The sequence below is a fragment of the Emericellopsis atlantica genome, assembly GCF_019669845.1.
Source record: "Emericellopsis atlantica unplaced genomic scaffold F5Z01scaffold_2, whole genome shotgun sequence".
Lineage (NCBI taxonomy): Eukaryota > Fungi > Ascomycota > Sordariomycetes > Hypocreales > Bionectriaceae > Emericellopsis > Emericellopsis atlantica.
This window is the reverse complement of record NW_025764704.1, coordinates 1,078,935-1,098,665: the sequence shown is the minus strand read 5'-3', so window position 1 is coordinate 1,098,665 and position 19,731 is coordinate 1,078,935. Positions and strand designations below refer to the sequence as shown.

Here is a 19,731-nt window from a genome sequence, read left to right as displayed (position 1 = left end):
TCATGAGATGGCATTTCTCGATCTGATGCAAGATGTGTACAAATCCGGCAAAGCCAATGTAGCTCGCGGATCAGTGAGTTACTTTTTTGTCATTCCGCCCGTAAGCCGTCCGTTGCCCTCCAACCGCGCGAGCCGTTACCCTGTGCGTTGACGCCCGAAATCAAGTCGTTGAATTGATACCTTCCAGAGGAACGTTGTCACCTTCTTCGCGCACCCTCTTCAACAGGAGCAACAACGTCCCTTTCCCTTATTTCGCTTGGCTAGGAGAGGAGGTGCTTTATTCGACCTTACTCTCAAAGTTCTCACCCTCCACCAGGTCGGGGATCTCGCCATCGTCCTCCTCACCCTTCTCGCCCTTCTGCATGTTCTGGTAGCTCTCGGCGAGCTTGCGGAGCGAGGCCAGGGAGTCGGGGCCAAGCTGGTTCAGGATACCGGGGACGAGCTCGGTCAGCTCCTTGTCCTCGCCGTTGCCGTAGATGGCAAAGGTGTTGCTGGGGACAGCAGCGTGAACTATCCCCCGTTAGCCGTCTTGTCCAGTCTCCAATCTCCTGTGGAAGCGCGTACCCTTGGGAGCGGCAAAGTGGATCACGTTGCCGTCCGACTTGAACATGTTGACCTCCTCAATCTGCTGGATGGGCTGGGTGCCCAGCTTCTTCAGGTTCTGCTGGAGCTTCTTGTCGTCGGCGCCAGAGCGAGGAGGCGCACGCTTCATCTTCCTGCGGGGAGTACCCTTTCCACTGGCGTATGTTGTTAGCAGTCGTCCGGTGCGTTTGTGACAGTCTGGTTCGGTGCTTACCCTATGAATTGTTAGCGCGAGAGTTACAGCCAAAAATTCACCAGAGCTTCAACGTACCGATGCGGGCGCTCGCGCCGAGCTTCCTGAGGCGCTCCTGAATCTCGTCCGACATGTTGGCTGATTTGTCGTGTGGGAGGTGGGTTGAAGCTGCGGGGGTTCCGAGGGACACTTCAAAAACTGGTAGAGTCTAGTGTTAGCTGACGCTCCTGGACAGGGACAATGAGGCGTCATGCCAGATTCGCCATAGACGGCAGAATTTTGGCATTATTCCGGACTGTACGCACCAATGGGACTGAGTCGCTGGCTATGGGCTTTCGACGTCGTCTGCCTTGATGCTGGCGGTGATGGTGGTATAGTGGGAGATTTTGTGCGTGCCAAGACTTTGGAGGGGTGGGAAGAACTTTGTGCCGGTTTCCTCGGTTCAACGTGGGGTATCGCCAGCTTCGATGTAGGGTCTGAGATTCTGAGCCGCCAGACTCTGGCGCCCATCCACCATCACATCTGTCGCCCACGCTCCCGAGCGAACGATCTCATCACGTCTCTGTATGCTTATTTATGAGTGGATTTCAGTATGCCCGTGTGTCGTTATTCGCAGGCGCGTTCTTGAGTGTCATAAGCTTGCCCCCTATCTACTCTGCCTTCACGAGGGATACAGAATAGTATCTATCATTTCACGTTGTTGCTGCCGAGATATCTTCTGTGTAAAGGGTCGAGTCACCGACTGCACCTAAACGCAATGCCTCAGAATGACCATTGCACAGATTCCCATTTTGAAAGCGCATTCCATGGGCTCATCAAGGTGTAATTGAACAATGATATAAGTACATGACGCAAAGATAGCCGTCCATACAATGCCGTAATTACAACCGCGGATTCCATTAGGCCACATCATTTCCCACCCCAACTAAACCAGGAAGATGATTTGGGCTGCTCTGCCGGCGTAGGTTGTAAAGCTTCCCTTCTCATCTCAGCTTTGCGAGCCTCTGCCTCTTTCTCCCGGTTCTTCGCATCAGCAATGGCCTTCTTCTTCATCCTCTCCTCTTCCTCCTTTACAACAATCCAGACTGCTTGTCGTTAGCACCGAAATACGACCACACTGTCGTCGGCAAGGGCGTACTTGGTTTGTCCGACTTGCTGTATTCCTTGAGTCTTGTCACAAACTCGTCAAACTCTTGTTCGCGCTGCGCTTTGCCCTCGATACTTCTTCGTCGGAGATCAGGGTTGTATTTGGCTCGAATTTCTTCTTCAGACGGGGACAGCCAGGCTGTGAACGCCGGGCCACCGACGGCGACGATTACGCTCCTGGAGTGGTCTTAGCAGTCTGTAGTGCCTTCTCTGTCATGGAACTTACACAACGGCTACCTTGCCCCATAACCGCCAGTTTGTCGGTTTCTTTCCCATTGCGGCGACTGTATTGCGACAAGGGTCGGGGAATCGCACACGAGATGGGGGCGTCGCGCGTGATGTCTTCTGTCTGTCGCGAATCCCGACTATCCGTCATTGACTTTGAAGGGTCCAAGCTCTCTGGTCTGGTCCCTCCGTTCAGTGGCTGGTGCTGTGGCTGGTGCACAGCAGCAACAAGCCAATGACGCACTGTGTTGACTTGATGGCTGAGACCTCGAATCAACCTGGTCAGGGAGAGCCACGTCTGCATGTTTCATCTTCGCTCAGTGACGCAAGGCGGCTGTTCAGGTTATGCTGCTACGTACGTATGATGATTGAAGGTCATGAATTACGGCCTTGGAAGCAAGTTGCGGGTGAATTGTTGATCAACGATCACTCCGCCCTGTTGCTTCGACATGAGCCGAACTAGGTACCCTACAAACCTCAACGTCTGCAAAGACCAGATACAAACTGGCGAGCTGTGGGCAAGAACCTCGCTGGTAGTCCAGCCATGCGGATTTGGGTCAATTACCAGGAGCTTAGAGTTCAAGTGTCAGCTATCTTGAGGCCGCCGGCTGGTAGATGTGCCGGGGATCAGCAGGGGATCATTCCGTCGAGAGGTGAGCAATCATAGGTTGGCTCTACTAGTCAGCATCATGCGGCACACCTGAGACTCAAAGAGATGTCAAGCACTTGAGCTACGAAGTAATTGCAAGCCTTGAGGCTCTTGAAACCTAGGAGGTTATAATATCATTGGCCAAAGCCCACCGCTTACCACAAGGTTCAAGGTTACACATACGCCAGCCTGCCAGGTACCTTTACGTACTGTCTCCGTCAAACATGGTTGCATTGGGTGTCCAGAAATTGAGCCTATCCGCATCGCTGCATGGCATTGTAATTTCGACTGTAGTCCTCGACTGTACTGTACGGGGTAGGGCAGGTCGAGCACTCATCCGCCAGCTGGGTTGAAGCGTGCTCACTCCCCTCGCCAGACACTTCCTCACCTTCGAAATATCTTTGCTTCGTGTCGTTTGCCGAGCCAAGACCGTTGCAAATTCTTCTTGTGCTCCAGTCTTTCTGCTCTTCGCGTGTCGCCACCACGCACCAAGCGACCTGCCTTGTCCAATTCCGGCCATCTCGAGCCGGCGGCTAGTAGTTCTCACGCCGTCAGAGCGGCAGAGCCTCTCGTCGGCACGCCTGGCGAGCGCGGCGCTTCCACTCCCCGTACTGTCGGAGCCTTGTACACGAAGACAGGGAAACCTGCCAAGTCATTCCGACAAACCAACCTGCACGCGCTGCCTCACGGTTTCACACCAAATATCCTCGTTATGGAGTCTTAGCCCACCGAGCCAAGTCCGAACGAGCAACGACACGAACGATACGAACCCCGCCAAGACATGGGGCCTGCCTTGCCAGTCCCTTGCGCCGACTTGAATAACGACTGAAGTCCCACGTCTCTGGTACCGCGACTCAGTCTCTGTACTTGAACTTGCCCACCCGACAATGGCGTATAATGGAGGATATGGGGTTGATCCCTACGGTGGCAGGCCACCTCCGCGACGAGAAGGCCACCGGGGTCCTCCCGCACCACAGCAGTATGGAGCACCACAGCATTATGATGGCTATGGCGATGGCTACGATTACGAAGGCAACGCTGGTGGCTACTCTGGACCGGATTATGGGGGCTCCTATGCCCAGCAACCCGACTACGGACGAGGTCAACCCCCACCACAACAATATCCTCAAGATCCCTATGCGCCAGCGCCTGCGCGGGGAGCACGAGTGCCAGACGGCAGAGGCGGGCAGTATCCTCCCAGAGGAAGGGGAGGTCCAGCCCCCAATCGTGGCGGGCGTCCACCGGTGCCTCATGGCCAGCCAGGCCCAGGCGGTCGCCGTAACCACGAGCCACCCATCAATACCCGAGGTGCCGACTATGGAGACCCCTACGGCCGGAGACCCGATATGGAGCAGCAAATGGCTGCCCAGATGTCGAGTATGGATCTGAATGGACGGCACCCGAGTCTCTCTCAAGCACCACGTCAAAGCGGCGAGAGCCAAAGAAGCCAAGGTAGCTACGGGCGAGGCCAAGACCCTCGCGGTCAGGCATTCGAAGGGCGGAGAGGGCCGCCTGTTGCGCCTGAGCAAAATGGCTACTCGGGATATGATGATGGGCACGGTAGACGACCGCCGCCCCAAAGGCCTGGGCATGAGTTCGCCCCTCCCGCGCGAAGTATGACGATGCCTAACGATAGTGGCCCGAGATACGACCTTTCCCCGCAAAGGATGAATTCAATGACTTACGATGACCGCCCTTCAACAGCTGCAGGGCCTCACAACCCTCACCAGATGTATCCGCAGGACAATCAAGGGTACGACTACAACTCATACAGTGGAGGCGGGGGTTATGACGGCAATCAAGGATACGCGCAGCAGCCTTCCAGGGCCTCCTTTGGTGATGCTCATGATGAGTACCAACGCAATGGTGGGCAACAGGGGTACCAGGCCTATGGAGCCCACGCAAAAGGACCAAGTGAGTCCAGTCTTCCGAATTTCGAAATGATCGCACCGGCAACTCGAGGTTCGTTTGAGCAAACCATGAGGCCGGGACCTGAGCCTATGCGACCAGTCCCTGAGAACATACGCCCTGGTCCCGAGATGCCACAGCCGGGCGCCCATCAGACAGCCAAACTCAACCATGCAAAGTCCCAGCCTGACCTGCGTCAACCACAGACGGCCATCTTCGAGATGGCTGGCGACATCCCTTCGGTGCCTCCAATACCACCTACAAATGCGCTGCCACCACAAGTACAGCCGCATCAAGGCTACGGCGCTGCTCCAATGGGGCATGAGCGGATGCCTCGACGGGGCCCGAGTGCACCTCCCGGGCCAGTGAATATACCGGCACCGAAGCAGATGGGCCCATCGCCAGCTAGGTCGGAGCCTCCAATCCCCCCGCCTGCAAGCCAGAATCCAGACGCTCTGCCATCGCATCCTACGCCAGTCCGAGCTGGGCTCATGGCGAACTCCATGGTATCCCTGAATGAGAAACCGCCTCCTGTGCGAAACTACGCCGGTGTGCCGCAGGCGCAACCTCAGCTTCAGCAGCGGCCGCAGCCTCAACAGGAGCAGGGGCAAGCCCAGGCCCCGGCGCCTCTAAGTACGAGACCCGTTGAGCCACCTGTGACGCCGCAAGAGCTCGAGCATCTCCGTATGGTAATCAAGAACAATCCGAACGATCAAGCCTCCGCTCTTCGCTTGGCCAAGAAGCTGATCGAGGCGGCTGATGTACTCCTGCCGAACGTGCCAGACCCAAAGGCTAGGGGAAGGGCCCGCGAGCGCTACGTTATGGACGCGCACAAGATCCTGAAGAAGCTGTCTAATGCACAGAACGTGGACGCCATGTTCACAATGGCAGACGCCTACGGGCGAGGCCTCTTTGGAGGCGACTCCGACGCCAAGGAAGCATTCACGCTATACCAATCGGCAGCCAAGCTGGGCCATGCCTCGGCCGCATACCGTACAGCGGTATGCTGTGAGATTGGCCACGAGGAAGGCGGCGGTACACGGAAGGACCCTATGAAGGCCATTCAGTGGTACAAGCGCGCCGCCTCACTGGGCGACACTCCTGCGATGTACAAGGTTGGAATGATTCAGCTCAATGGACTGCTGGGTCAGCCTAGGAACCCGCGGGAGGCGGTGGGCTGGTTGAAGCGTGCGGCTGAGCGAGCGGACTCGGAGAATCCCCACGCACTGCACGAGCTGGGTCTCCTGTACGAATCGGCTCGGCCCAACGATACCATCATCCGAGACGAGCGATACGCCGCCAGCCTCTTTCAGCAAGCAGCCGATCTGGGATACAAGTTCTCGCAGTTCCGCCTCGGGCAGGCGTACGAGTATGGATCCATGGGGTTCCCGGTCGATGCGCGCATGTCTATCATGTGGTACTCCAAGGCGGCGCAGCGGGAGGAGCACCAGGCTGAGCTTGCTCTTAGTGGCTGGTACCTGACGGGCAGCGATGGCGTTCTCAAACAAAGTGATCAGGAGGCCTATCTTTGGGCGCGCAAGGCGGCCGTCGCGGGCTTGGCCAAGGCCGAGTATGCTATGGGCTACTTTACCGAGGTGGGCATTGGAGTTCCTGCGAACCTGGAGGACGCTAAGCGCTGGTACTGGCGAGCAGCTGGTGAGTTCTCAACGTATACGCAGCGGCAAGACACAAGCTAATTATTGCATAGCCCAGGACTTCCCCAAAGCCCGCGAGCGGCTCGAAGATCTAAAGCGTGGCGGCAACAGAGCAGGCCCCCGACGAGAGCAGATCTCTCGAAGTCGGATTGAGAAACAAGGGGAGGGTGAATGTAGCATCATGTGAGAGTACTGTCAACCTATATATGGGACGGGCAAGAAGATCAAGGGCTATAGCAGGAGAGGATCTTTGATGGCGCTGCAGAGCAGGACATGTACTGAGGCATGGCGGATGATACCTATGACTATGAGGCCAACATATGGTCGGAGCATGAGCATGGGCCGAGCAACACATGATGACTTGCATGTCGACTCTCAATCTATAAAGATCACACATCCTACATCTACATCAGCCTGGAAAGCATTCCCTATTTGTTGTACACATATATCTCCCAGGTCTCATTACGACTTCCAGCTCCCAAACAGCCCCCCAAACAAACCCTTCTCACCGCTGCTTCCTCCACCACCACCTCCGCCTCCTCGTTTGGCCAGCTCCCAGATCCACTCTTCCAGGAACTGCTTGTCCGCCAGCTTGCGCCCATCCACCAGCCGCGCCACCACCTCTTCCCGTCGTCCATCGAAGCCCAGAAGCGTGGGCAGGCTGGTGATCATGTAGCGCTGCCCTAGCTCCATGTTGTCCGGCGCATCAAACTCGACCTCGGCAAAGTTGACGCCATTGGTGGTTGCATCGTCACCGACGCCCGAGGAAACAAGCTGTTTCACCAGGGGAAGGACATGGCGGCACGTCGGGCAATAACCCGCCGTGAAGAGAGTGAGAAGGGGTGTGGAGGACTTGGCCGAGAGAGAGAGATACGTGCTGAGAGATGCTGGGTCGCGAACACTTTGGTTCGAGTTTAGTATCGGCTGATCATGTCGGGGTGGAGGGTACTTCATGTTCATACCGGTCAAATACTTGGTTGCGAGTCTGGCGGGTGGTGGACGCTGAGAAATGGGCTGCAGACGTGCGCAACTTGGGCGCCATGCATACTGACCTCCTCAATGAAGGTGCTAGAGATGAAAAGTGCATATTGTCCACAGGTCTGTAGGTCTGCACTAATCCTGGATGAAATGAGGTCGACTGAGATGGGAATTGATGTTTGTTTGGCACTTGAGGCTGGTGGCTTATGACGTTAAGTCGTGTTAAGCACAAGTAGCGTTTGACGCCGACGACGCTAACAGTGGATCTTGCTAACGTCCTGGGATTGGAATCAAGGCCACGGTCAGCCAGCGTCGAAAACAACTGCACCCTTTGCTGAAGTAGCAAGGAAAATCATAAATCAGTAGACAGTATGGCTGGGGTATACTCAATTTTGAAGTCAGGATAGTCTAGACTGGAAAGTTCTTCACGTTCTATCTATACCATACTGCCTAGTACGATTAGTTTCATCTACCAGACAGTGTTAGCCTGGAGCTGGCTGTTAGTTAACGCATTAAGCTGAAATTAAGGCACCGTGATTTTTATGTACCGGTATAAATAGCAGAAAGTAGGTTCAGAGATTAGATCAGCTTCTCCTTATTTGGGAGGGATCCGGCTGGAATTCGACTCAGCTACCTCGTTAGAAAACCTCATCATCAATGGGAACCCCACATGAAAGGGTTTCCCACCTAGAATCAGATTTTGGCATCTCGTCCATTCGATACAGCATTACAAGCGAGGAGATACCCTGAACCAGCCCAGAGTTAACCTACAATCTGTACAAAATGTCTACCCGTATTCCACCTTTGCTCGAGTCATATCTCGCTCTACCGCCAGAGGCCTCTCTCATTCTTCTCACCAGTGTGCTCGGCGCGAGTGCAAACTGGTTAACTCTACGGCATCTGTACTCCTATCTACGAGGAACGACCGGTGAACCGGGAGCCGAGAAGCCAAATGTCGGCGTTGTCCTAGTCAGCTTCATGAGAGACGGCGCCTTCTGGCGTGAGGGAGCGGGTAAGATGGTGAGTCTCGCCCACATCGTTGAATAATCTCCACTGAATATCGATCTTTTCAAAGGGGCTGGACCTCGACGCAATGAGCAAACAAGGGAAATTCTGTTTCGTAGATGGCCTGACAGGACTATTCACGGGCGAGACACAACCCAAAGACAGGACGCTGAAAAGTGCAGACGTGGGGGACATGCAGCGTGAGATCGAGGCAGCCCTGGGGGATCTACGCGCAGCAACCAAGATACTCATTCTGGATGCTCCGGATGCCGTGCTAGCGGCTACGGAAACGACGAGCACATCGTTCTCGAACTTTTTGCTCAATCTTCGCGCGGTGAGTGAGCTTCCTGTGCTGATATGTACAACACCAGACTGACGAGTCCCAGCGGTGTCATGCTACGGTTGTGAGCCTCGCTGCGGATGCGCCGCTCATACAGGCCCAGCAGACCACCTTGGAGAAGGAGCATGCAGCGCTGGTTCTGGGGCAGGCACACGCTGCAGACCGGGTGTTTGCACTGAGAATGTTGGACACGGGCACCGCGAAGGATGTAAGCGGCGTGGTGAGAATCAATGGGCGTGAGGAAGAGACAAGGGAGTTTCTCTACTATGTTGCGGGAGATGGTGGGGTGAAGGTATTTGCAAGGGGAACATGAGAAGATGTGGGTTCACGATAGGGAATCGCACATCAACATGCACCGCGTCAGACGTCTGAGTAGACCCTGACCACCAAGGTCTGGTGGTACTTCATCCCACAGGCAAGCATCACAGTCCGATCCAGTACACAGCCAGGTTGAGACGCAAAGTCAAGGTCTTATTCTCTCAAACCCTGCCTCGCAAAATAGATTACCGAATCCCATGCTCCAGCCCTTTTTGATACCAAGGGAAAAACGTTTCCTTCCATCCGCCGCCGCTGCTCACCTCCCATCATCACCATGTGTCAAAAACCAAAGAGTGCCCATGTTCCTCCCCCGTGTGGATGGTTCCCCCGCAGCTGTGCATGCCAACGCTCTCGGTCCTTGCCAACGTTCCAATTCGTGTCATTCCATCATCCGTGGGGGGTGTTTTTCTTTTTCTTGTTGGCGGGGGTTTATGTTCGTGAGTTGTCGGAGAAGTCAGAGGTCCAAAGGCATGGGACACGCTTAGTCCTTGTTGGTCTTGGCCATGATGGTGTTGTGGCGGGCGTTCTTGGGCTCGCCGTTCTGGAAGCCGTTCTTGAAGCGCCGCGAGACGTCCTTGAGGTGGCGCATGCGGCCGGTGCCGGTGGTCTTCCTGCGCTTGGCCTTCTCACCCCAGTTGACTGTGCATCCTCCAGGTCAGCTTTGTTCCGATATCTACATAACTTTTTGTCGTGGGCGAGGCAGAGCAACGTACACTTGCGGGTCTTGGCAGCGGGGAAGCCGCAAGAAGAGCACTCGTGCTTCTGGATGTGCAGAGAGCGGCGACCTGTTGATAGTATCCGTCAGCCATGGCGTTCTTGGTTCCCTGTCCTTCATACGATCCCGACCCCGCGCGAAACAGTCCATTCCGTCGTCATTCTTTCGCAGTGTCCCGGTCGTGTTTCCGTTTCGCGTAGGGTATCAAGTCGTCTCGAAGGAGGAGGAGGAGGTAGACTAACCGCATCGACGGCACAGAGTGTGCGTCTTGTTGTGACGCTTACCGAAGCTGGAGGTACCCTTCGCTGCAAGCCAGTCAGTTCATCTTGCCCAGGCAAAATCAACCCTGCGAATAATCTCCATCTATCGATTCGCATTGAGGGGTCGCGGCAGGGCACGTACTCATCTTGGCTGTTGTGCTGTATCGTTAGTCGTGGGATGGCGATCGTGAAATTGTCTTGATGGAGTGCTTTTTTGGTGGACTGCGAATGGTTCCGGATCGCAAGCCCTAATTTCGTGCGAGCCTGATTTTCGGTGGGTGGGGCGTCGAAGAATGTGTCATGTGATTGGACGACACAGAGGTGCCCTTGAAATCACGTGACCAGACATGGCGCTCGGAGCGCTGGTAGGGGAGTGTGCGAGCAACAGATGCGTGCTCATTCACTGTGAGGAATTTCACGGTGTAAAATGCCAGATTGAACAGTCATTGCATTGTCATTCATTGAAACAATCCTATCCTGCGTAAACATTCAATAACCCAAAAAAGTTCCGCCAACGCCAAGCCCGCAGATGGCAAGGTACATGATACAGCCAGTACACCCAAATCCAGAAAAGAGCATAAACCCCCTACGGCCAAACAGATGGACCAAAGGTTTCGCCTGGTGGTAGCACAGACTTGACAGCATTGTTCGTAAAGTCCACTGTCTGTGTTGCGCCCTCGTTGCCCCACCAATTCAGTTGCGGCACCTCGGTCATGTACAGCGTGAAGAAGATGACCAATGTCGACATGATGAGCCCACAATCCAGCGCCGCGGAGACAATGTAGTTGTACTGCAGCCACCATCCAGTAAAGCGGCGCCTGATGTGGTAGTTGAACACCACGCCCACCAGACCCCAGCAGAGGTAGTTGTAAACACTGGCAGGAGGGAGCAGGCCAGGACCTCCGAAGATGACAGGCGTGTTGACGTAGCGCCAGAGCGACTTGGGCCAGCGACGGGCGAGGAGCCAGGTGATCATGGGCGCCACGGCGCCAACGAGCCAGAACCACTGAAGGGCGGAATACAAGGCTCCGTTGCTGAAGATTCGTGCCGGGCCGATGGCTCCCCAGATGATGGAGGCCGTGAAGAAGACGCGGCTACCGGGGCAGGTCCAGTTGTTGGGGTGGTATGCGTCGCACACGTCGGGGATGTTGGCCAGCGCCCAGTTCATGACGGCAATCTGGACAATGGCAGACCAGATGGAGGCAATGAGCTGCGACGAGAACATGACGCGTGGGGGCACCTTCATGTAATGGCCAAGCTTGAGATCCTGCGCAAAGTACAAGGCCTGCGACATGCAGATGTAGCCGTAGTTCTTGAACATCATCATGGCAAGGGGCCGTCCGGGTACCATGTAGCCGATGATAAACTCGGTGAGCACGTTCAGACCGAGCTGCTGGTTGGTGATGGCCTGGATCAGGCCGATCGGAATGAGCCACACAATGGGGATGAGCATACAGATGACATAGGCCCAGGCAGGGAAACCGGTTGGCCATCCTGCCACAACGCCGAAAGAGATGGCAACCATGACGATAAAGAGGGCTAGAATGAAATCAGCGGTGAGCAAGAGGGATGAGCTCGTCGAACTTACCAGCGTACCACCAATCTTCCGCATCACGGTACTTCTTCATCAAGCGCATGTGAACATCATCCTCCTGGTGACGGGCCATGCGGAACTGGTTCCACAAGTCCTTGCCATGGTACAAGCCGACATGGATGAGCACGGCGGACACGGCAGCGAACGAAACGCCATAGGCCAGGGCGAACTGCGTGGGAAGGTACAGTGGCGAGTACTCGTTGTAGGCTGTTTCGTTGAAGTGCCCGTTGGCATCCAGGATGCGGGTGACATTGTAGACGTGTCCCTGGTTGTCGTACGACTCGGTGGACTGGATCGGTAGGTAATCTGCGTACCACGTGCCGCTGAAGTGAAGGCCCATGGACAAAATGATGAAGACCGAAACAATGCCAGCCAGGACGTTCATGATGGCATGGAACGGCGGGATGAGGGGAGAGCCCAGAAAACCGCTGATCACGGTCCAGTCGAAGGAGATGGGCATCAGTCCGTACCCAGAATGGGCGCCAAACAGCTTGTTGACGACAATATTGTTCGGGGCCACCCAGCAAACCCAGGTGAAGTATGACAATCCCTTGAAGAGCCAGCCGGGTACCCAGTACCAGATGAAGCCAGCTGATCCAATGATTAGGAACAGCTTGTATCGCCCAATCGTCCAGCCGTTGGTCTTGGACGGGTCAGATCGCGAGTGATCGTGAAGTGTGTAGAAGAGAGCGCAGTTGACTAGGTCAGCAGGCCAGATCATGGCAGCCGGCCAGACCAAGAACCGACGGGCAAGGCCGGCGAGGCCATACCCCGTGCAGAGCGTGGTGATGCCGAACAGCATCTGGAAAGCCCATCCAAAATCCTGGCCGTAAAACAGGCGCTGAGCCAGCAGGACGTCGGTAGCGTAAAGAGACCCGCCGCCATAGGCTGCCTAATCAATCATTAGCCTTTGCTTACATCAGAGCCTAATGTATTCAACGTTTGGACTTACATTTGACATGGCAACGATGACCACGTGCTCCTTGAAATTGAATTTGCCAGGCTTCAAGTTAAACTTGAAGCCAAAGACATCCCACTCCCGATCTGGCATGACCAGATCCCAAGCAAGGCCAATGGGGTAGGCAATCAGCTGAATGACATAGGTTGTGATGGCCACACTGGGATTGCGTAGCGAGAGGAGCATGTTGACGCCGGATCCAATGGTGCATAAGATCAGCCCAATGACCCAGGCACGGATGGTGTTCGCGGGGACATCGACGTCGTAGTTGCGCACGACAGCCCTGACTTCGGGATAGGGACTGTTGTCCTCCATGAGCGCATGCTCAATCTCGATGCCCTTCTCGGCATTGCCCGTGGCAATGGCCGCGTCCACGTCGTTCAACTCGTCGAGAGGCATGTTGGGATCCAGCTTGTGGGCCTTTTCGAACGCCGCCAAGTGCTGCAACTTGTCGACGCTGGAGGACTCGCCCTCCATGGGGCCCGTGATGGGCGTGATCTCTTCAATGTCATGGCGCTTGCGGAAGATGGCTGGGACGACCATGGTGGGCGCTGGTGCTGCGACGCCGGTGATCGGCGTCGGTCGTGGGGATGGCGAGACAGGTGGTGCTGTGTGTGAGTTGAGTCCGTCGCGGCGGGACGTGGACTCGTCAAAAGACGCAGGCTCACGACGTTGACGGCGTCGTCTCTGTCTGTTCGCTTCTCTCCGGTTGCCGAGCGAGTGAGTTGAGGAACCGACATGGCATGGGTCGTAGAGGGGGGGCTGCGACGGGCATCTTTCTTCGTCTGGGCGAGAGCATATCCGCACAGTGTAGTGGGTACGGATGTGCTCGTGATTTGGGCGCTCCAACACGGTGCCAAGAGACGCCTGGACCTCGAACATAATTGGCACCACCACACTTGCGTTAGCGTCGTCGACCTTCCTAACCGAGTGCAGATAACGCCCCCATGGCACGCACCCGACCCTTTCAGCTCGCGGCTTTTTGTTCTGGCAGCGTGGCAGCCACGGCACTTTTGTTGCGCGATCCCATTTCTTTTGAGGAAAGAAAATTATATTATTATGCCATTTCGCTCGGATGACATGAGAGGGTTGCAAAGGCGCTGTTCAGTCAACGTCTGCGAATCTTCCAACTCTCGCAATATCTAACTTATCATCCCCGCCGTGGCTGCGTTGAGGCTTGGTTGGTATCGATCAGTCAACCAATGAGCACCTGTCCAGGTCTCCGAGCTGCGGGCGTTAATTATCTCGTCAACATGTCCGGGGATTCGTGAGATGGTAAACCTGATGGGCTGCTCGCGCTGGTACGTACAGTAGCCGTCTGAATGCACACCCAACGTGTGAACCGCCATAAAGGCGCCAACGCCACTGATCACAGCGGTTGGCAAAGCAAGTCCACTCTTTGTCTCCCGAGACCAAGTCCACAAACGCCTGTCGCTTCTGTATTTACTCAGCTTAATAAATTAGACGACCGTCGACCCCGGGACGATATCCGTCCATTCCCTCGTTTGCCTTATGGCGTTGTGGTAACGTATCAGCGTGTCTGTCAGCAAGTTCGTCCGACCGATGTCCATCAAGCGTGCCAAGAGTGACACGGCGACAGCGTCGAGAACCGTTGGCGACCCCCCGTAAAGATAGATTCCGTCTCCGGCCCTCTTGTCCAAGATTTCCGCCACTGCGTCGAGGAAGAGCCTGGCTTGACTCTCAACCTCACGCACGGTGTCCGGGTCTTGGGAGCCGCTGTGGAGGGTGTCATGGCTGGTCCACCTATTAATATCGTCGCGCCTCGAGATGCCATTCCACAAGGGCAGTTCTGTAGTACTTACAATATGCTTTTGACCTCCAGGCACCGCCGATGGGCGTCTGTGATGTCGGGGTTCTCCAGCATGGCCGCTGCGTGGTTCACAATGCCACCACTCTTCTCCTCGGGTCTGATGGTCAAGGGCTTCGCATGGAAGCTGTAAAACAAGTGCAGTGCCCGTTGGATCTCTTCTTGGTGTGCCTCGGGCATCAACTCTGGCTGCTTGCTACAGAGCCAACGAAGGATATCTTGGCTTTCTGCCAGAACTTCCACTTCGGGCAGGCCTGGCGATATTGTCTTCAGCACCGGGACCTAGACTTGAGTCAGAGCCATTTTTTTTATTTCACATTCAGTATAGTCTTGTTTTCTTACCTGGCCTTTGGGTGTCAAGGTGAGATACTCATGTGTGAGGTTATCACCTTGCTGGACATTTACCAACTGCAAACGGACCTCTGGCGCGGTGTCGGGGTTCAACTTGCGGCCCATTCCCAAGGCTACCCGCACCAGAATTGAATATAGTGAGTATGGAGAGTAATGGAGGATGGAGTGATTCTCTTCCTGCGGCTTCTTCCCCTGCAGAATCGAGGCATTGTGCATGGCGAGACTCTGACTGAGCGTCGACATGATCTTGCAACGTCGAGGATGATGCGCTTGCGTAGCAGTCTACCAAGTGTCGGCCAATTGGTACTTGAAGGGAAGGATGTTGGTGGTTGAGGTGAGTGGTTCTGTGCATGTGCTCTCGAGGTTCACTTTGCGAATATGAATGTTGAGTTTCTCCAGGGCCAGAGTCTAGAGCCGGCACCCGCCAAGTAAAAGCAAGTCCAGTTCAGCCTAGTTCGCCTAGCACATGAAATAAACGGCCAAAAGTGGAGTGGAACCCTTCTTGCTTCCTCGCCTGTCGAGCGATGTAGCGAGCGACTGGAGGCCCAGCGAGCGACTTGCGTCTGGCCCTAACGCTCGCGTCGTCGCGACAAGTTTCCCACAGCCAAGCGGCGACAGTGTACATCCGGGGGGGCTCTCCTCGACGACAGGCAGACTGCGCCTTGGGCAACCGAACGCATGCAAGGGAAAACTGATTATCCAGCAACGGGGGAAACAACAATTGTCTGGAACGCTCGCAAGCATGGCTGAGCCTCAAAATCCCCGTCGGCGACGCCGAGCCCCGCGCCGATCGACACTGCTGTGCGGGCGGCATGTGGCCGGGAAAAGGGTCCTGGATCTATCCGATCTGGAGATCCCAGCTGGCCTCGGGATTCCCACCTCTCACAAGACAAACCTGTATGATTGATCCGCATCAAAGGCCGAGTTTCTCACATCCCGTTCTTCGAGTGAGTCAAGGTTAATGGGCAACGCTTCTTGTCCAATTGCTCCAGTCGATGTGATGTCACGCTACAGTGGTGTGTGTACTGTACGCACAAAAGCTAGGGCCTATCAGAACGTGACCGCTGCGACGACGACGCCCAGGGCCTGCACCTGGATTACCCTACCCTACGCAGCCTTCGTTCTCCGCCTCTCTAGTCCAACATGGCATTATTATATTAGGCTTAAACAATGTTTCAATTTTCATCTTTGAGGGGACGACGCGGAGATTGGCTGCATTCTTCAAGCTCTACTCGCGTCGTATTAAAGGTCGCTAAACCTCACTTGGGAGTATTTGTTTTCAACCAGATGCAAATGCCATTCATTGATTGGCAAAATGTTGATCACAACCAGCTGTCATTGTCACAATTCAAGAAAACATGGTGATACAGAGAAAGGCTGTTGTCGCTCGTACGTAAGAATTCGCTCAAGAGGCCACGCCTTGCACAACTCTAAAGTACTGATAGCTAGGCGTTAGCACAGCTTGGCCATCGCATCGAATGATAGCACCGCTTGTCTTTTAAATGGATGTTTGTTCACGCCTCTGTCGCCGTAACAGGTACTCGTCTCTTGAAAGGTCCAGGAGCACCAATACCGCAAAGATGCTCATCATAGACTCGAGAACCTTCGCAACCACCCTAGATGACGGCGTGGCCGCGGCACAACGTCTGATGCCAGATTTCCACGCCCAATCCCATGCTCAACTATTTAATAGGTATCTTGACAAGTCCGATATACGGCATTGTGATGTTACATGGTTAGTCTATCCTGCCAATGCCTCGCTCCTAACTCGTCCAGGATCAATGAGTGAACCCAACATCATCGCCGCCAGGTCAAGGAGGCGAGCTCGATATCCATTGCTCCGGTGTTCACGTCGTGGACTCGTATGTCGGCGAGGGCAAGGGGGTTGATTGTTGTCACGTCCGAGACTAAAGTACATTTTCTGTTTGCGGGTGTTTGTTAATCAAGTAATTGGCTACCCCCTGCGTCCACGTTGTCAACGGGTTGGCGCCACAAAGTCAGGGGAAGAAAAGCAATACCGACACGCGGGGTGAGCATCAGCCAATGGAAAAGAAGATCCCACGCCCTTGAAATATTGATCCGACTAACTTAGTACCTCGAAGTAATACACCGGCATCGTCAGATTCTTCACCGGGGACTATTCGCCGGTAGGTCTTGCTGTGGACATTGTTGCAGTCGCAGGCTAGCAGCAGGACGCATCTCGGCCGCAGCCATCCTCCGGCTTTTCACATGTCGGGCAGTGCAGCCTGATCAAAGCGTCAAATCACTTCCGCACAGCCTCCAGCTGGCGGATTACCGATGAACCACAATAACTACTAACAGAACAGTTAATACAGACGCTGAGTGCACCATTGATTGAGTTCAATTGGTCATCGACAGGCTTGAAAGAACATTCTTGGTGCCCAAAGGCGATTGATCTGTAATCACTAATCAACAACCGATGACCTCCGTAGACTCCGTGCCTTTTATGACATGGGCATACGCATCACTGATCACCAAAGCTGTGATACGTACGGAGCTACGTATGCACGATTTCTGAAGTCGTCACTCATGTGGCGCAGGCTTCCCGGTCAATGGTAATTTCCTTGCCAAGTTTTGTTGGCTTTTGATCATCGAGAGATTTGGGCCTGATGGACATGATGGAGAAAGACCTTAATTCGGTATGTAGCACGCATTTTGGGCGGATGTGCCAAGTGCGCTTGCTCGACGATTAGTAGGATGCTTCTCCGTGTCTTTCCCGAGCAGGCTTTCGTGGCCAACCTGGTGCGATTGTTCATCATCCTGGTGTTGCTCGAAGAGCTAAAAACCGAGCACAAGTTCATACATATCGGGCTTTGCAACGCCTCCGAAAGAAGTAATTAATTATAATTACGAGAGAGCTGATGCCGCTCGGGTTCTGGAAAGCAGCCGTTGTCCGAGCCCCGAATCCAGGTACGTACACCTAGCGCGCGTCGCGGGCGTGGAGTATGGAGCCGGCACCGGGTGGATGGGGGCGGGCATTCTTGTTCTGGACTGGTCCATGCCCCTGGTTAAGTCCGGCTGCCGGATGGAAATTGGCAGGGATCGCGAGCAGAGGGATTCGCTGATCGCCAATCTGCATTTTCTTCACATGGGAAATTGTTTCCACGTCTTAAGAATCCCGTGGCTTCCGTATGGCTCGTGCCGTCGTTCGCGTGGGCTGTCTGTCAAGTTGTCAACAACCAAGTGCTGCACCTCATTATGAGAATAGTACGTACGTACGCTGTGACACTTATTGCAGCTGCCCACGCGACACTACTACGTATAATTAGTACCTATAGTTGCACCAGTGCCGGCAGGCATTCAAGGGACTGGACTCCTGGCTGGAATGCTCGCGCGCGATCCACCGCGTCTTGTTGGAGAATCTGGCCCATTCCACCTCGGACGTGCCAAAACCTCGTGGATGTCAGCAAGAATTTTGCAACCAAACAACTTTGAAGGGCCCGGCATGTAGCTCGGTCCAAAGTCGCTTCTCTGCACCCCTTGTTTCCTTTGGTCTTTTCCAGCTCCAGAAGTATTGCTCTCCTTGATCGCACTTTGCTGCCAAGGGTTAAGAGCATCAAATGTTATATGCACCGCAAAGTACGTAGTGGTAGCACAGTACAAACCGCTGCCAGAGGCTCTCGCGCAGATGGCAAAAGTGCCATGCCATGACGTCTGGTCTAGCGTTATTAGGGACTAAAACACGCCCCATGCGAGTATCCCGAGCTGAACAATTAATGTTATTCTGACAATTCTGCACTATTGCCTATGGGCTCGTACTTGGCGGGTCGACACTCTCGGTCCCTGACATGATTACTAGTGGCTTGCGGTTTTTCTTTATTAGCTGGCTGCCTCCGTTGGGTTGTCTCCACGCCGAGTGAGGTCATATTGCCTCTGCAGCGCTTTGGGTCCGTGGAAAACGGTCTCTGTTATGCCTCCCTCGCGAAGGGCACGGGGCAGCGAGGCTTTCATGTGCGCAAAATATAGCCTGATAGGAGGTAGGTACTACGTAGTAGAGTGTAATTAATTGATTAGGTTGCAAAGGATTTCACCAAGGCAGGTGTTTCTGTTTATTAAAGTAATACTCCGTACCTAAGTTTTGTGCGTGGGCGATAGAGCAATCAATACGAAGCTCATCGCGCAGCCGTGTGTGTGGGGTGTCGATACATTCCTATTTGAACGCCGTGGCTCAGTCGCATGAACCGTGCCCGGCCAAGAGAAAACAAACACGGCGTTGGAGCCGTTGTTAACTTGTTATAAGGGCACAGCAAGCGTACGGTACTATAGGTAAATGATGGCATGGGCAACAGTGCTGCTCGGAAATACCGTAATCAAAGCTATGCGTCCTTGGAAGCAATTGATGACACCTGGGGCAGTGCTTCGCTGACTGGAGTCCTGTATCCATACAAGTATTAGATGCAGGCGGTGTTACAGAGCATACCACCTAGGTACGGAAGCCGACATTTCTGAAGCCAAGAAGGAAGTAATCAAGTTGGTGGACCTTCAAGAAGAAACAAAGTTTGGCACATTATTATAAGGTACCTTGTTAAAGCAAACATGATCTGGCACGGTTCCTTTCTCGTCTGTTGGCACCATGTGGTGACTGACGAACGGAGTAGGGAAACTGCACAGCCTTGCTCGGAGTTTGCTGGTACATCTGATTGGAGATTGGAGCCCAATATTCCTTCCTGCTGAAGACATCTGGAGAACATTTATTTTATACTCCCTACAGCGTTCGAAACATGCCCACTGCGGCACTGCCTGCCAGCGCATTTGAGAGATGAACAAACCCCTTTTATTCACTACGTGTTCGCCTTGTCACCAACCAAATAATCGCAGCTTCTCCATGCGGTTTGCGAGATAAGGATTGCGAAACAGCCAATGCGAACATGTCGGCAGTATCCTAATAATATACCTTATTTGAGAGCGGTTCTGTCACCTGTGTGTCTAACGAGGGTTGACTTCGTCCACACCCAGGCGTGTCTACACTAGCCGGCGAAATCGGATCAGCATGGAGACTGGAAAG

At 54.4% G+C, this 19,731-nt stretch overlaps 8 protein-coding genes across 8 annotated transcripts; 2 read left to right on the top strand and 6 right to left on the bottom strand.

Annotated features, from left to right (window-relative positions):
* Positions 1-1,185, bottom strand: F5Z01DRAFT_643933 (NAC domain-containing protein). The gene is made up of 4 exons (XM_046262751.1): positions 1,081-1,185; positions 854-973; positions 565-738; positions 1-510 (listed from the first exon to the last, which is right to left on the bottom strand). The coding sequence occupies exons 2-4, from the start codon at positions 906-908 to the stop codon at positions 278-280; spliced, it is 462 nt and encodes a 153-aa protein (XP_046122621.1). The 5' UTR covers positions 909-973; positions 1,081-1,185; the 3' UTR covers positions 1-277.
* A 219-nt stretch (positions 1,186-1,404) lies between these two features.
* F5Z01DRAFT_690130 (uncharacterized protein) lies at positions 1,405-2,197 on the bottom strand (the record flags this gene model as incomplete). Its single annotated transcript, XM_046266104.1, has 3 exons — positions 1,405-1,860; positions 1,914-2,098; positions 2,148-2,197. The coding sequence occupies 3 exons, from the start codon at positions 2,195-2,197 to the stop codon at positions 1,685-1,687; spliced, it is 411 nt and encodes a 136-aa protein (XP_046122620.1). The 3' UTR covers positions 1,405-1,684.
* A 1,485-nt stretch (positions 2,198-3,682) lies between these two features.
* On the top strand, positions 3,683-6,545 carry F5Z01DRAFT_614925 (uncharacterized protein; the record flags this gene model as incomplete). The annotated part of the gene is made up of 2 exons (XM_046260840.1): positions 3,683-6,359; positions 6,412-6,545. 2 exons carry the CDS (start codon positions 3,683-3,685, stop codon positions 6,543-6,545), a joined length of 2,811 nt encoding a protein of 936 aa, XP_046122619.1.
* A 275-nt stretch (positions 6,546-6,820) lies between these two features.
* F5Z01DRAFT_670401 (uncharacterized protein) lies at positions 6,821-7,312 on the bottom strand (the record flags this gene model as incomplete). The annotated part of the gene is made up of 1 exon (XM_046264556.1): positions 6,821-7,312. One exon carries the CDS (start codon positions 7,310-7,312, stop codon positions 6,821-6,823), a length of 492 nt encoding a protein of 163 aa, XP_046122618.1.
* Positions 7,313-8,119: 807 nt separating this feature from the next.
* On the top strand, positions 8,120-8,994 carry F5Z01DRAFT_670400 (uncharacterized protein; the record flags this gene model as incomplete). The annotated part of the gene is made up of 3 exons (XM_046264555.1): positions 8,120-8,356; positions 8,412-8,675; positions 8,728-8,994. 3 exons carry the CDS (start codon positions 8,120-8,122, stop codon positions 8,992-8,994), a joined length of 768 nt encoding a protein of 255 aa, XP_046122617.1.
* Positions 8,995-9,480: 486 nt separating this feature from the next.
* F5Z01DRAFT_679195 (60S ribosomal protein L37) lies at positions 9,481-10,120 on the bottom strand (the record flags this gene model as incomplete). Its single annotated transcript, XM_046265502.1, has 4 exons — positions 9,481-9,638; positions 9,713-9,784; positions 9,957-10,019; positions 10,117-10,120. The coding sequence occupies 4 exons, from the start codon at positions 10,118-10,120 to the stop codon at positions 9,481-9,483; spliced, it is 297 nt and encodes a 98-aa protein (XP_046122616.1).
* Positions 10,121-10,560: 440 nt separating this feature from the next.
* F5Z01DRAFT_615212 (OPT oligopeptide transporter protein-domain-containing protein) lies at positions 10,561-13,069 on the bottom strand (the record flags this gene model as incomplete). Its single annotated transcript, XM_046260855.1, has 3 exons — positions 10,561-11,513; positions 11,563-12,460; positions 12,521-13,069. 3 exons carry the CDS (start codon positions 13,067-13,069, stop codon positions 10,561-10,563), a joined length of 2,400 nt encoding a protein of 799 aa, XP_046122615.1.
* A 559-nt stretch (positions 13,070-13,628) lies between these two features.
* On the bottom strand, positions 13,629-14,948 carry F5Z01DRAFT_690126 (uncharacterized protein; the record flags this gene model as incomplete). The annotated part of the gene is made up of 3 exons (XM_046266103.1): positions 13,629-14,281; positions 14,350-14,636; positions 14,697-14,948. 3 exons carry the CDS (start codon positions 14,946-14,948, stop codon positions 13,987-13,989), a joined length of 834 nt encoding a protein of 277 aa, XP_046122614.1. The 3' UTR covers positions 13,629-13,986.
* Positions 14,949-19,731: the final 4,783 nt, after the last annotated feature.

Excerpts from the sequence above, each read along its gene's own strand:
- F5Z01DRAFT_643933 (XM_046262751.1), bottom strand. The coding sequence starts at position 908 with ATGTCGGACGAGATTCAGGAGCGCCTCAGGAAGCTCGGCGCGAGCGCC. Across the intron at positions 739-853 it reads CGGCGCGAGCGCCCGCATCG|GTGGAAAGGGTACTCCCCGC; the intron begins GTACGTTGAAGC and ends CAACATACGCCA. Across the intron at positions 511-564 it reads CCACTTTGCCGCTCCCAAGG|TTCACGCTGCTGTCCCCAGC; the intron begins GTACGCGCTTCC and ends AACGGGGGATAG.